Raw genomic sequence first — 16,861 nt, forward strand, 5'->3', positions numbered from 1 at the left:
AATGCAAAATCCATTTCTCCAATCTGTCAGTGAGCCTTTGAAGATGCTCAGACTGCAGGCAATGGTCACTCTGAGTTACATTAATAGGCTCTTATTGTGAACGATGGAATTAGCTTTCAGAAGAACATCCCTAAATACCGATTTTGATATGGTAGGATCACAGTAGAGGCAGAGACCGGATGGAGAGCTGAAGGGGCCCGAGGATGAAAACTGGTGGAGAGTACTCAAAGTGGTTTTTCATCAGAAGGCACTGAGAGTGAAAATGCTCCCCAGGAAGAGCATTCCAAACTTCTCCCTCACTTGGAATTTATTTTTACATTGCAAAATAGTCCCTTTTAAAATGGTATTAATGGCTTGAGATAACTTGGACAAGAATTGATCTTTTAAAATGTCAAACATCACTTTGAAAGACCAATATCAATGTGACATTTTTCCAGCTATTAAAATAAAAACGTTGATTCCCGCCAGATTTTTTCCTGATTGATAATTACAATTTAAAAAATTCATTACTTTCTCCTAATCCGAGGGTGGAAAAGCCTTGTGGGGCATTTCCTGCCTGGTCAGGATCACCTGCCTATATGACTACTGATGCTTCCATTTTCACTCACACGGATATAGCTGAGATAGTCTTCAGCTCCCTGTTTTGTGGGTTCACAGAAATGTTGCCATGGCCAAAGGAGCTACAGGTGGGCCACCTACCCAAAAAATCCATCCGATCTCCTGCAGATTTCCCTGGTTTTCAAGCTATTTTACGAGCACTAGTAAAGCTTGTGGAAAGTCAGTTTAGATACATCTATATGTGCCGCAGTCGGGGCAGCGATTGCTTTGCAAACAGCTGATGCGTTTTGCAGACATTCAGTGCCTCTCCAACAACCCCTGATGGAAGCTGCCTCCACTTCTCATCCCTAGAGCAGATTTTTTGATAGCGAGAAGCACTGGTAACCCCTTCAGATTTTCTCTTTATGCTCAAATATGCATTCATTCAAACCACATCTAGCTGCTGATTTACAAGCAAATACCATTCATTACCTTTTCTGTCAAACATCATGTCTTCTGATATCAAACATCAAGGGGGGAAAAATGCACATAATTTAAAAATCTAATAACGCATTTCCTATCACACTCCCCTGCATTGCCATGACCACAAAAAGATGGAATCAGCCAAGATGAAAGCATTTTCAGGGCTGAAGTTTAATGGCTAAAATAATTGCAGAAACATACACATCTCCAAAACAAACCACTTCCAGGATGAATAATGCGTGGAGTATCCTCTCATCTACTACTTCACTTCATCCCGGTACAAGCTCCCCTGTGAGCAAAATGTATACAATATATTGTCGGATATTTCAAACACTGCAGATCCCTGCAGTTGGGCCAGCTCCACTCTGCTCCAAACAAACCGAGGGGTTTGCACACAGTTAAAGAGAGAAGGATGCTGCTATTCTTATCTCTCTGAAAATCACCTTCAGAAGGTGAAAACAACGCTTCCTAAGTAGGAATTTTACTTGGCATATGGTTGCTTGGGTGGTATCTACCCCCCCCTTCAGAAAAGCAGCTATCTACCAGAAAAACTTTACCAATTCTACAAGAGTCACTTGGTGTTGACTTACAAACTCTGATTCCCATCCTCAGGTAACAGAAATCAGCCTGTCCAGTTTACCCCCATTTGACCCAAACCTTTAACCATTAAACCAAGATTCTTCCTAATGAACAGAGATGAATGTGAAACTGCAATCTATTTATTTTCCAGAGAGATGTATAAATTAAGACTGGACTGGACAACTTATTGAATGTCTGAAGAGTATGAGTCACCACATTTTTATCCAATTAGTTCTCCTTCTAAATTTTAGCCATCAGATTTGAGGTCACTTAGTATGTGACCTGTTTACTTTAACAGAAAACTACATTCATTTTTCCAGAAAAGCATTTGGAAAAGAAAGCATTTTAAGTGCAAAAAATGAATAGTTCAAATAAAACATCATTGTACTGACATAAATGCCACTTAATGATGCTCTCTTACAACAAAACCCCACAATTTTTGAAAATTAGAATAACAGGACAAGGAAAGGAAAGTATTTAGCCTAAAAACTACGAGAAAAAATGGTGAGGTTACCACGACAAAAGAGCAAACTGCCTCACTGCTCTGCTGCTACAGGCTCCTAGATGCTTTAACGTACAATTCTGGGAAAAATAACACACAGCTCCTGCCTGCACATGACATCTTGCTGGCCTTATCCAAGAGACCCTCTCTACCTGCAGTACATGGAGAATATCCCAAACCTCAGTACCTGACGTTGTGATTATTTATAGCCAGTCTAGTAATGCTTGGAAGCGTCCCACAAAGACAGTTCTGCCCTTCAAAGACCTGCCTTCTGTCACCTTTTGGGATGCTAATTAGTACAGAACTCAAGGAATTAGACAGTATTCGTGGTGCAGAATAGCAGCTCCCCCATTTCTGTCCCTGTGCACACATTTCTGTCTTTTTGGAAGCATTACATCCTCAGCAACTCCAAACTCCACGATCCTGACATGGTTCCAAAGCTCCGATGAGATGCACTATAAGACACTAGATGTATCACCATTTTAATTATGTTTCACAAAGCACATAATAGTCTCTCCATTGTTTACACTGATGACTTTCCATTTTAAGAATACTTTCAGAATACAAGACTACATCTGGTCTTCTGACAGTTACATTCCTTTGCATTTAAGCTGCCTTTTTCTCATGCTCTGATAAGAAAAGTAGCTGCTGCAGACTGAAACATCCTGTAAACCCATTCATGCTCTGGCAAACATGTCAACGATAATATTATAGGAAGAAATGTAGCCAAAGATGCTGATAGGAATGGGTTGTGTTATTAAAAAACACTACTAGGTCTATGAAGAAAGAGTTAACAAAGTCTCTTTAAAATGCTAATAACAGACAATGGTCTGTGGATAAGTTAATTAGTGGAACCAGCTTGTGTTTAATTATTTCACTTGACCTGGTGCAGATTTAGACAATAATCCCTTTAGAGAGGGGAAGGGGCTGGTGGAAAGTAAGTGATGTACCAGAAGAAAAACTTTAAATCTGCCTGAGCTGAGCAGGTAGTCTTCTATCTAAAATTGGAATGCTATACTCTTCTCCACTGTAAAACAGGTTCAAATGGAAAAAGAAATGCAGGTCTGAACCAGAGAGATTATGCTAAGGACCTGGTGAGCTTTCCACTCCGATACTTAACTTTTTTTTTCCCCGCCCTATTCAGCTGGGATTTTACTACTGAATAATGTATAAACCAACCCACTGTAGTCAGAAGTGGGATTTTGTGAGCAACTTGAAACAAGGGCAACCAGACTGTACCAGATCTCCCGGAACATACTAAAATATGTGTGAAGAAAGAAAAGGGTCTGTAGACTATTAGTGTATGTGGAATTTTCTTAAAGGAGAGGCTCTGAAGATTTCCACATTTTTAAAAAGAGAACTGATTAGGTTGGGTATCAGACTTATTCTTGCTCAGACTCTATAATAATCGGGTCAAATTAACCTCACATGTTTGTTTTAGCTGAGCAGGTCAACCCCAAATCATGAAGCTTTTCAATTTGGTAACATCTCTTCAATAGCTTGCCCAAATATGAATAAGAAGTCAATAGAGATTAACATGTGATTCAGTGCAATCCCATCCAGAGGCTATTGCATCTGGGTGCTAGCAACACTTAAAGGAAGGCAGGTGTATAAAGGAGAGTCTAAGCCAAATGGAAAAAAGAATTTAAAAACCAAATTGTGAGCTACTGTGGCAGGCAGTAAATAGCTCCATATGCACTGTCTGAGTGGGAGGAAACTTCATTTCAGCCAAAGGGTAGGACTCATTCTTGGTGGAATCAGGTCCATGTGAGACATAAACTGGCTGTAGGTTTACTTTTATACACCACTTCTCTCTGCTCTGTGGTTAAAGCATCATTCTGTGTGCATCTTCAGAAGCTACACACAATGCACAGGGACTCAACGTGAAAAATGTCACACAGCATGTCCCAGTTTTAAATACAGCATCTCAGCAATGCCAACAGCTAGGCAAAGAATTACTGAAGACAAGTTCAAAGTTAGCATTAAAAAAATCCGTAGGACCGCTTATCCTGGCAACAGGTTGACTGTGATTTTCTAAATCCCAAAGAGTTTGTTTTGCATAGACTGAAATAATGGGAAGAGCGTGATAAGGTTTCATGGAAACTATCAGACTGAGCAGCTTGCTCAACCAAACAGGCTCTGCTCTGCCGTGTTTTCCCAGAGAGTGCAAAGTGCTCCTTCCCAAAAGCAGAGATGTCAAGGATTAAATGTCACACATCCATCGGTCAAGGATTAGCAACACAGGCAGCCATAAAGCGTGCTCTGCCTGTCCAGGCAGTATGATTAAATACATGTTTGTTGTGCTTTGTTATTTCCTTCATTAGTGCTTCTCTTTGCTCATCAATGTTACTAACTTTCACCCCACCTAGTGATGGCAGGGCCATTGGTGTCTGAGCACAGGGAGGATCGTGAGTGAATGTGTGAGGATGAAACCACGACTAGGCTAAGCTTACACAAACTCACATTCATCATGCCAACGGATCATCACCATTTGTACAACCAGTTGGTCTCCAGCCTGTTACATTTGCGTCCTGATCATCTTGATGGTGAATTTTTTGGAGGAGGTAAATATGACTGTTTTCCTATCTACTCATTGGACTCCCACAGTTTCCGATCTATTTAGTAGCCTCTTGTTTTGGAAAGCTGTTTTGTTCTTTAAAAGTTTCTCTTATGTCCAAATACTCTTTTTTTTTTCCTTAGTGAAACACCTACTCATGCTATTGTCTTCCAAGGCCCATGGCTCAGAGCCCTTCCTCTATCAGTACAATATTCTACCTAGATATCAGGTTTTTATCAAGGAAAATAAATTAAAAAAACCTTCCCATACATGCAACATCTAAAATCTTATTTTTAGTGAGTTAAAGCAAACAAGCAGAAAACCAAAATTACAGATGATTCTGGAAACACCCACCAGAAGTACACACAGCCACTGCTCTTCAAGAAAAGCAAGCTGGGGAAAACATTATTTCCAGGTACTGCAACAAGGCTTCAAAAACGCTGAGACAATTCCCTTCCTAATTAAAACAAATGGTGCTATTTATATGACGAGGCTTCTCTCGCATCTTTCCCATCCCGCAACGAGGGCTGCAGAGGAACCCATTAAGCAATGCTAGACCCACAGTGCTCAGAGCAGATTCCAGCCCTCCCCATCTGCCAACTTCTGGTATCTCAAATTACTACAAGTGGTCCTCTATTGGGTGCACAATGCATTTCCAAAGCCACTAAATAGGGTTAATAAAATGAACCTCCTTCACTGATGAGTGGTAGTGCTCCTCACCATAATTTGCTGAAAAAGGTCATTCTTGTCTGTAATGAGAAAATGAAATGCATGCCGGAATGATGGAGCAAGCTCAAATCAGTCCTATGTACAATGTAGAAACATAAACCAGAATCAAGCATAAATCTACTGGCTAAATTCAGCTTATGGCTAATCAGCTCTTCCTTTGACAGGATATGCTGCTGTGGAAATGGGATAATTTCATAACTGAATAACTTAACCAGTTTTACCTTTAAGTAATGTTTTCAGGCTTATTAATATATAAAGCTTCAGTATTTACATTTTTGCTACATGGACCTGAAAAATGACAAGGTAGCGGGAGTAACACAGTATTTGGTGATAAATGACATTTATAGAGTGGTTTTCATCCCCTAGAAGGACTCTGTGCTCCCCAAATCCCTGGGAAACAGCGAGGGCAGAGCCTGGGGTGCGACAGTGCTGGGGCAAAACGCTTCTCAACAGCAAAGGGAAACGGTGTCGGAAACATTAAGGCCAAGGCTGGAAGGGAGAAATAAAACACACTCTGACCTGCTGTACAGAGGATGCTACAGCATTTTATCTGCTTACCTCTGTCGAGACTCCAGTAGTTTATGTCTGCCTTGAAGACATGTTCCACAAAGTCTTCCAATCGTTATTTGAATGCTGAGAGAAGTGGAAAAGCCACTTACCCTTGGAAGTCTGTGACAGTCCATCATCTCAGTCACTGGAAAATACCTGGGGAGCCTCTGAGTCTGGAAGCTAAATACAGGGGCTTGTGGTCCAAAGTCAAAGAAGTGGATGTGCCTCACAGGCAAAATTACTGCTAATCTCTCACTCTCGTTCTCCTCCTGTGAGTTCAGCTGTGGATGCACTTTTCTGCACGTTTTAATGCAGTGATATGGGAATTTCATCTTTGAAAGCATGACACTTGTGGCTCAGCAGAATCTAACAACCTTGGTTTTGCTCTTCTCCAGAAAAAACAATAAAAAGAACACGAAAACCAAAATCCCTCTCACTTTAAAGAACTCCTGTAATAGATATAAATAGCAAATACCATGCAGACTAGACCACATCTGTCAAAAGGTGACATCTTATAACCAATTTTGCATTAGTCCTCACTGCTCCTTGGAGATGGCTAATTTCAGTGAAGAAAATGGGAAAAAGCATTTTTAAAGATGCACTCAGGCCATTTAGATGTAACTTTCCCTCAGTGTTTGTATTTTGTCAGTACACGTAGACAACTGATCATCTGCACAGATTCACTCGTGTATCACTCGTATCATGTCAAGATCCTTCAGCCTCATGGTCCAGTAGATGTTCCCCCAACTCTGCTCAGAGGAGGAGGCGCAGTTTGCAGAACAGCGTGTTGAGATGCAGTGAGGGGAAAGAATTAACAAGAGTGACCATAATTTAGAACAGAGTAAAACCCTTTTGTTGCATTCCAGGGCAGAAAAAGGAATGAAAGCTGTTGGATTCTCCTGTTAGAGGAAAATTTCCTGGTACGAAAAGCAAGGCCCAGCCTGTTGGCTACATTTAGAGTATCAACTGGCTGAAAGAGCCAGATTAAAACCACTGTATTTGGGTAATCTGGATTTAGTAGCAGTCCCAATGGATAAATTTCTATCACTGATGCAATGCCTTGTTTACTTCCAGCTCACATTTGAAATTAAGTTAACAAGGAGGTTTTGAAAAGCTACTGCAGTGACCTGGAGATACATGTACCCAATATAGTTACTACAGATGGTAGAAACCAACCCTTGCTCAATTTCTGGAGAAACAGAATACTGTGGGGTTTTTTTTTGTTTAACATAACATTTCAAAATTCTGTTCTATCAGAAATGTCTAGTTGCACCAAAACCAGAGTGCTGGAAAAGAAATCAACTGTCTCTGCCAATAAGAAGAACTTTTCCTCTTCCCCACAAGAATCCTGCCATTTCATTCATAAATAAAATAAGCCACTAACTCAGTTGTTGGCAGGCTCTCCCTTTTATCTTTCACTCACTTGAGAAAGACTAGCAACATCATGTTTTTGGAAAGCCAAGTGTAGTAATCATAGAATCGGATTTCATGTATTTTTAAAAGCATTTGCAGCAGCAGAGCTCCAATCACTTTTAAAAGAAATATAAACATACAGAAATTCAGAAGAAGCGACTCGGAGCTCCTGACTTTCTTGATTTCTTCAGTATGAGACGACTGTGCTGGGAAGAGACTCCTTTCTAAAGGAGACCTCAAAAAGTTAGCAATATTATACTACAAGCACCGCAGAGCCGAAATACTTATTATCTCAAATAAGCCTGGATGACATTTGAGATGTCTCAACATCTCTTGGCCTGCCAGCGGTGTGGGATCAACCAGCTCCTTTTCTCTCACTTCTTTCCCCCCACCCCTTGGTTGCTCCAAGTCTGTGTTCATAAAATATTTAGCAGAAGCTCTTCAGAGGATGATATTGCCTATACTATAGCTCCAGTGCAGGTTTGCTGTGCTGCTGAGACAGATATTCTGCCACCAGAGAAATCACAGGAGCTGATGGAGTTGAATGACAGTACCAGGAGCTCCCCAGGTCTGGGCTCCATCCCCGTCTAGGACACCAGCCTGAGTGGCAGTGGATAAAAGGAGCAAACATGCAGAATAGGTCTGGTCCCTTTTGCACAGTTATAAGGAGAAATGTTACTGCCATAAATACACTAACATGGTCCCCTTCTACCCCCTGAAGTTGGTTACGACCTGTCTCTCGTGTGTTCAGAGCTTTCCCTGTTAATCCACACATTTTGTGCTCCCACCACTATTTGATCTTTCCCTCCCAGTTTCATTAAATGAGGTACAGATTTCCTACGTTTCCCTGACGTTTTCCTGTATTAGAGCAAGTATCTGCTTTTAACCTTTTCATCTAAGCCTGGCTGTCTGAACGTACCTTTGAACCTCTGGCGCACTCTAAATCCCTATCATTTTCCCTATTAATTCAAGGGATACATGTTCCTTTGTTCCACCTTTGGCATTTCTCACCCTTAGGCATCCAGGGGCTTAAATCTGGCTGTTGCTAAACTGTCCTCCTTTAATAATTTTTATGAAGTGCAGTCCAATTATCTTTATCTTCCTTGGGGATCCATTCAATTAAGCGGAGTTGTAATGAGTGAATGGACACAGAGCATTGTAACCATATTTACATCCAGATTAATGGGAAGCAGGTAAGATAACTTTAAAGCCATCAATATTTTAATACCTTGGCTTTTCATTTCGCTATCTTCAGTGTCAGACACATTTAGAGAGACTGGCACAATTTGAGAGGCTGAGTTTTTAATTTCCTCCTTGGTTTGTGGAAATGAGGGTTTAGCAACAGCAGCAAACTGCATGAATTTGTCTTAAAATAGGTTTCTTGCAGGTTAAACAGGACACTTCTCATGACACAAAACAAGCTGGAACACTTTGTCCAATTTCTGGGACATTTTATGAATTGAAGGTAATATAACCAGTAAAGAACTGATTTTTTAAGTGGAGATGCTGAGATCATCAGTAAGTCTCATTTAATGAGAATGCAACAGAAATGCTGAGCTAGAAACACCAGTTCTGAAGAGACTTTTCTCCCTTCTGAAAGACAAATGCAGGATCTGGACCATGGACCTGCCTCTCAGGTACGGAACAGCTTTGACAGTTATTTTCGTACCTGCTTTGAGGTGCTTTTGTATTGCAGGAACAAAGCAGAAGGGTCCAATGGAGACTGAAAACCTGCTTCTGTTTCAACACAGTTTAACATAATAGTGTCATAGGCACTGATAAATGTGTCAATAAGCATTTGGAGAAACAACTGGTATCCAGGGAATTTATCTTGGTTGCAGTAGTTTCAGCTGAATAGGTCAGATTTGTTAACATTTTAATTTACACAAATCTGCATTCCAAATTCTGCTCTTCGGCTCCTTTTCCTAACAACAAGAAAATGTCAGCAGCAAAACCAAATTTACTCCTCTAATAGCTTTCTCAAGATTTCAGGAAAAACAAACAAAAACAAAAAAACAATCTGTGGTGCAGATACGGGAGTGCTTAAACACATCTTCCCATTTAGATCTAACACAATTTTATGTTAATAGAACAGAAACTTTCGCCAATTCCAGATGTAACCCTGAAACACAGCAGAGAGCGCTGGGAATAAGCGTGTCTCGTACCTTCAGGGCAGCCCCAGGATTGTGCCCAGAGCTGGTTGTTCTGCCTCGATCCAAGTGTCCCTTGCCCAACCTGGTGCTCAGCTTGGGACACCCAACACTGTATTTCCATATCCAATGTGCCAGCTCGCCTTGATTTCCCAGACCCAGTGCAACAGGGGAACTAACGAGAAGCATATGGTTCCCCTGCAAGGTTTTAAAATATTTCAGATGCAATGAGATAAATCTGAAAAAGATGACTGCTCTGCCTAACCCTTTCCCCCTAATTATCACCTGGATTCTTTTTTCTGGCTGATTTGCCGAGATTAAAACCTCTCTCCCACCAAGCTATCCCAATCTATGTCTCTGAAATTAATACAAACCGACGACCTTTCTCTTCCTGAAAAGCCCTATATTAAAATGCTGGCTCCCACTGATGTCAAGGGGGCAATAATAGTTCTGTCGTTTCCATAAAATCAGCATTTTCCTGGCAGAATTCAGATCCCTCCTCCGAGTACTCGGCCACCGTCCCCCCGAGGGCTGCCAGCAATCTCTCCAGCGCTTGTTCCTCCTCTGACTGCGAGCACGCTGCAGGCTTCAGCACTGCCCAGGATAATCTACCTGCTTAAGATTCAGCTAAATTTCCAGTTCTCTAAATAAAAAGAGCAGGAAAAGGTCAAATCCACCCTAAGTTGTGCTTGCAAGGTCTGCCACGCCAGGTGGGAAGGGGCAGGCTCCGGTGTTCCTCCTGCTGTGCTCCTTTGCCTTCACATCTGGAAAGCTCTCTGCTCACCCCACCTTCTCCTTGCAAAGCTGTTTCGCTCAGTGTCTCCACCCGAAACGGTGCCTGGGGCAAGCCTCAAACCTGCGCCGTCCCCAGCTGGCAGCCCCAGAGCCCGTGCTGGTCCCAGCAGCCGCTCCGGCCGCCCCATTTGCTGCTGAGATGCTGCCACTGATTTTACCCGCCCTCAGCAGCGGCTTGGTGGCGCGTTGGGGTCCCTCCCAAAACCACCGCAGCTCGGAAGCAAAACGGGCCCCAGCCATGCAGATGAAATGGGCACAAACCCCAGAGGGTGGCGCTTCGCAGAGCACTCAGTGGTGTGGCTAGAAGTGTCCCCAGGGATGATATGGAAGGGAAAAAAGTCTCTGAGGTGTTGGAGGTTATCCCAGTTGGAAACCCCTGCACCTGCCCACTTCTGGGGAGGAAAGGAGAGAAAGGCAGAACAAAACCAGTTTCTGGTGCCTTCTCTCAGAAATGCAGCACATTAGGCTCTCTCAGCATGGATTTCACCGGACTTGTTATCTCTGAGGACTGCCCAAACTTAAACATCTGAGCTTATGACTATGCAAGTCCTTACTTTCATATGCACTGCACAGCTGTACTATCGGTGGCTGGCTGCTCAATGAACAATACTTCCTATCAGTTACAAGTTGATTAAGGTCTCCTAATTGACTGGACAGGTGACACTTCACGAGCTGCACAGTTCAATGGGGAAACCCCCCAGAACTTCAGTCCCCCTCTCCCTGCACACCCACTGATCCCCATCCCCTTCTTCCCCAGTCACTCCAACCCACCAATGCTACATTGATTTTGTTTAATGTGTGAGGTGCAAATGCTTTGTCCCTGAGCTATACTCATAACTAGATAAGGCAGAGCTCTGACAATCATACTATATAGCTTACACGGGCAAGAGTATGTTTTTGTCAGTAGAAATGAAATTTCTTCTGCATTTGGAAAATCTGTACATTGTAAAACACCAGGAAGAAGAGGCACTAAAGGCAGAGCCCCATGCACAACCAAAATCACTGGGAGACATTTTCCTAGTTAAACAACACAAGGATGCCACTGTGAAACACACAAAGTGTGTTGAATATAGGCTGTGTAACTGCTTACAAAGATAACAAAGAAGACAGGCCTAGAAGGGCTATAGATGTATGCCATTTATTTGTCCCCTGACAGGAGGTGGACAAATGCCACTTTATTCATCCCCCTGGTCCTTCTGGAGTATTTTCTACATCTTTGAGTTGTACAAATTTATGCACAGAAAATACCAGCTTCATGAGCTTGAGGATTCTCCCAGGGTTTCATCGACTGATATGGATTAAGACAAAAATATCCCATCAAACCTACGATGCCCCACAGTTGCTGCAGAAGCAAAGATCATGATCTCCATGCTGCAACTCAAACTTTTAGAGGTTTTGTATCCGAGACAGGATTTGGGCTTTGCAAGTCAGCAACAAGAAACCTGGAATGATGGAATTTCAACTCACCTCTCTGTCAAGTCCGGCAGCCACAGTGACAATGTCTCCTGTCTCGCTGTTAATCGTAAACATATTTTGCGATGGGCTCTGTGGGGTCTGAGTCACGATTCGGTATCTCACCATCCCGTTCGCTGTAGTGCTATCATCTGCGTCATTTGCCGTCACTGTCATCACGTAGGTACCTTGGAAAAAGGGAAGATAAAACATCAGGACTACGGTATTGCAGAGCAGATTGCAGTCCCGGTGACCCCGGGCATGCATTTTACTCAGAAATGTTACACAGAAGACATCCCATTTCCATCCAGTCAGCTAGGCAAGGCAAGGATTATGAAAATAGCAACACTGCTGAGATTATATGATCTGTAAGGATACTGATTACATATAACTGGCATATACTGAGAAGCCGTATGAGGATATCTGTGATTAACTTCTAATTCTTTCGGTGATTGTAAGTTTTAGGGCAGCATTTTTTTGTCCCGCAATTTCATATAGATTCTCAAAGGAGATTTTTTTCCGTCCAATCACTGCATTCACATGCATTCAGAAGTAGAGTTTAATAGCGGAAAGCCCATCAGACTTCTCAGCAGCTTCAGGAGGACCCTATCAACACACCCATGTCCAGTGCAGAAAGCAACTCCCTGCAGCCTCCAGTTCCTGGAGAAACATCCACCTTTCCAACCCCATTCTGGAGAAAAAAATCCCATTTCTGCAGAGCAAATGGAACAGCTGCTGCCCAGCAGGACAGAAAATCAATGAATTGGTATGTGTGGCCAGTGATGTATTGAATCATTGGTTTGTTTCTTGCTAATCACCAGTGTCTTCATTTGCCTTGCAAAAAACAATCCCTACTTTCTAGATACTGTTGGGAGTGCACTGATGCACTGACGGGCTCATTATCACTGGAGTTTGGCAGCAGGGTGTTTTGCTAAAGTGGGAAATTATCATTATGAGGGTAAAAGATGTTACTTGATTGGATGGACTCCTGCAGCTGCTTGGTCCTGTGTCCCCCCAGAGCCCATAGGGCCCAGCTTTACGCTTGTTATATTGGTAGGAGAGAATGACTGAAAGGGCAGACGCGTACTGCTTACAAAAGCAATCTGTGACAGTGGATGAATGTAATGATACGAGACCTGAAAGGAGGAGTGGGAGGCAAAGAGAGACAGTGAAACCAGACAAAACTTCGTTTAGCGACCATCAAAACCCAACAGCATCAATGGAAAGCGGGAAGGTACTGCTCAAACACTGCTCATTCGGGAACCCTGAACAGGCTGAAACAACTCATGAGCCTGCCATGCTGGTGGCGATGCAAAGCGGTCCCAACAAGAACCCGAGCTGATTCATGATGGAGCAATGGACTGTTTTCCAAAAAGAGATGAGTTTGTTCTGCCTGCTAGGTTAGATGTGAGCCCCAGGCAAACCGGAGGACGTGTGGCTACACCAGCGCTGCATCGTGTCTCATCTCATAAGCCCAGATCTCCAGTTTGATCACAAAGCTCCCAAGCTCAGAGACAGCAGAGAGCTGCAGAGCTTGCGTCTGTTTGCAGGAAGAGTTTAAAGACATATCCCATGTTCTAACGGGCAGGTCTACCAATGGCTGCAGCATGCTCCAATTCTGTACCCCGGACAAGTGTCTTTAAGCCACTCAGCACCCAGACCATCGCCCCGGTATCTTCCCCAGCTTCGGGAAAGCAACATTTCTCAGTATTAGCAATAAGTGGCCTCATAAGTTTGTATTTTTGCACTGTGGGAAGTGCTTTGCTGATCTCCCTCCATCTGGCTCAATCAGGCTCTTTTTGTTCTCTGCGGTGATATATATCCCTGTGAGTTTTCTTAGTTCAATAAGAATTATAGATTAAAAAATAAATGAATCTGTAAAGCAAATTCTAATGATGAATACATTCCTATCTTCCTGCAATAATCCTGATGCACATTTGTGAAATGAAAACAAACTATGCAACAACTTTTAACATTTTTCCGATCAATAAACTTCAGGAAAGGGAAAGAACACTAAATTGAAACAAGGCTGCGCAAGCAATGAATTGTCTCCTTTCTTTTCAAGCATTCTTTTTTTTTTTGCTCTTTTGCAAAACCAGTTATCATGAGACAACTGATACAAATAAAGAAACCAACCCTTAGATAAGCACGGGGGAAATGTACAGAAGAAATGTAAATAGGAAATACACTGAATGGGATGTTTGATTTGGAATTTACGTTATCTTAATACATTCTACACTGAAAATATCTCTGAACAGAAAGTCAAAATGTGGGGCTAATGAAAACAGAAGTGGAAGAGGAAAACAGAATCGATTTTAGGGACATGTGCAGTCTTAGGACTTATTCCAATAAACAGGTGGCATTTTGTGATACACTTCCAGTGCAAGAGGCAGCTCAGAAAGGGATGTTATCTGGACTACTCAGTTCAGACAAGAGGACCTGCAGTTCTGGTCCCTCCTCATCTGGGATCTCTCACCTGAATCATGGTTTCCAAAATAAACCAGCGCATGTGGGAGATGGTGGGTCCCCAGTTTGGCAAGGGAACCCACCAGGCTGCTGCTGCGGTGGGCATGGCGTGAGCTGCCAGTAGCTATACTGGGGATGGAGTCTATAGCAGGTCTCCCATGTTCCTTCCCTGACCTTTTTGCGTTTTTTTCTGCAGTGTAGCATTGGACTGATCACATCTGCTCTAGAAAAAAAAGGACTATTTCAACAGCGTTTGACCTACATCCCCATAAAGGGAGATGGGATTGGATGAATGTCTCTAAAGTCATGAACTGCGCACCAGGGAGCTGTATTTCAACAGGCAATCTGCTCCCTATCTCATATCTTTAATTTCGATTATGAAACCCAACCACAGAGAAAATACAGAGAGGAACTCGGCATTAATTACTAACTTCTAACTTAATAAAGCGTCCTCTGCAAAGGGCCCTGTGTGGCTGCAGCACTCGGCAGCGCACGCTGGAAATGCAGCAGCCGCTTCCCTCCCTGGGGCTGCTCTGACCGCAGTCTGCTGGAAACCGGCTGCACATTGCTCCTTCCTCTCTGCCGGCGGGATGGCGGCTGGAATGTCCGTTCCCATTCTGTGCACACACATCTCCCACCCGGCAACGTCGACCCAAGAATAAGAGCATGAAGGCATCTCCTGTTACCCGCTCCCGGGGGATGCGCTGGTGTAACCCACACTCACCATGTACATTTCACTCCGTTTTCTGTACATTCAGTCTGTCTTTAAGAAAGACCTGTCGTCTAGATACCCGTGTGCTGCAGTGAATGACATAAACATATATCCATGCATGCACATATTCAATAGAGTGATGTGGATATATACTGCTGCAGCGTCTAACATCTTCTGGGGCCTGTATAAAGTCTCCCGCTGTACTAAGATGGCTGGTGATGATTTACCTGCTATAAAAGTAAATAATGCCATGTTTCTGTGTCCTGTGCATGGGGACATATCTTAATATGCTTTATATTAAAAGAAAGGAAATACATACCCATATCCAGCCCCTACTACTACACAAATTAGGCAAATAAACAGTGGCAGACTGCACAGTTCTTGAACTCTCGGGGACCGAGGCTGGTATTGCTAGGGTTGCAGTGGAAAAGCACAGACTGCCCAAACCAGCCTGCACCATGCGTGTGTGCGTTTTGTGGAAATCAAAGTATTAACCACACCATCTTTAAATCCCCATATCCTGCCAAAGCACAGAAATGCTGGGAAAACTCCTCCAAGTCACACTGAAGACCCCCACACCGTACTCCCCCATTTTTGGGTCAGACCCTGCCAGTGGTGATGGAGATGTGAGAGGTGTATAAATGGAGCAAGAGGGACTTTATGCTTTCAGTGTGTGAGAGAAGCATTAGCTTTGTTTTTCTGCTCTGAAGGGCTTGCTCTCAACCCCACTGACAACATTAAATGAATGCAAGAAGTGCTGAAACTCGGGAATTTGCTCCGGTGTGTCACATAACAAATACTCAGTGCAGACAGTATTTGATATAACTATATTAAACTACACACTTGGCCTGCTACCTCAGGTAAGTAACCTGTTGAAAGAGAAACATTTCTCATCTAATCAGGCACATGGTATGTTAAATAAAATACCTACCCTAGTACATCATGTCAATGTTAAATCAAATTTCTTGCATGTTGAACAGCTCTTCCGAGAAGCAGATTGAATTATCATGCACAGCTAGTGATGACAAGATTACTGTGCATTAGCTTTCATTAACTAGTGCACCAAGTTCATATATCACCTGAGCTGAAATAAATGCATGGTGTGCTGAAGAGGATCTACCAATAAAAGGCAAGACCCCAAGATGCTGCAACTTCATGATTCTTCTATTTCCCAGCAACTGCAATCTCCTAGATCTTATTTTGTCAAATGAGATATTTTTGTTTCAATCTAACAATGGACAAGACACATGAGAGAGACACTTGAAGGCAACCCTTATGGAAAATATTCCCATTAGACTAATTAAGCTTTCTACAGGATAGGCAAAATAAAACCTTACAGAATCTGGGGGGACGGAAGCAAAGGGAGATAATTTTTAACTGTATATTCAGTTTTGTTTATAAATTTTTAAATTAATTGCATCTGCTTGTAAAAGACTGCAAAAAAGATTCTGTTAGGTCCAAGATACCATTTAATCTGTACATGTTAAGTAAAAAAAGAAGAAAACAAGAAAGATAGCTGCCCTGTGTACATATAAGCAGATAAGCACACGGTCATAAACAAATGTCTCCCCCAAATCACTCTGGAATCTGAGAATCATCTCAGTTCTTTTGAGCTCAGCCAGTCCCAACGCATGCCCAGGACTGCTAATTCACATCACGTTGTCTGCAATCTCTGCTCTCCCATCTATGCAACTTCATCTCTCCGTAAAGACCGAGATTTCATGGTTTTAAGGCATACAAACAATATCTTAGCACAGTTGTGCTTCCAAAGTCTTTGTTACAATTGCTTTATAATTACCATTTTTCCAAGCTGGTTTGATATCCATTAGTTAGATTTAATGTATGTTAAAAAAAAAGAACTAATAGGCACTTATCAGGAATCCAAATAATAATAAAAAAAAAGATTAAAAACCCCTTCATTTTGCCCTTTAAACCAC

At 42.5% G+C, this 16,861-nt stretch overlaps 1 protein-coding gene across 2 annotated transcripts in view; it reads right to left on the reverse strand.

The window, feature by feature from the left end:
* The window catches only part of CDH4 (cadherin 4), a 432,434-nt gene that overhangs the window by 65,171 nt on the left and 350,402 nt on the right, over positions 1–16,861 (reverse strand). For both annotated transcript variants that reach the window (XM_065032403.1, XM_021283285.2), the window contains exon 7: positions 11,762–11,934. In XM_065032403.1, coding sequence (XP_064888475.1) covers positions 11,762–11,934 — 173 coding nt within the window. The remainder of the gene's footprint in view (positions 1–11,761; positions 11,935–16,861) is intronic.

Source organism: Columba livia, chromosome 16 (assembly GCF_036013475.1).
Source record: "Columba livia isolate bColLiv1 breed racing homer chromosome 16, bColLiv1.pat.W.v2, whole genome shotgun sequence".
NCBI lineage: Eukaryota > Metazoa > Chordata > Aves > Columbiformes > Columbidae > Columba > Columba livia.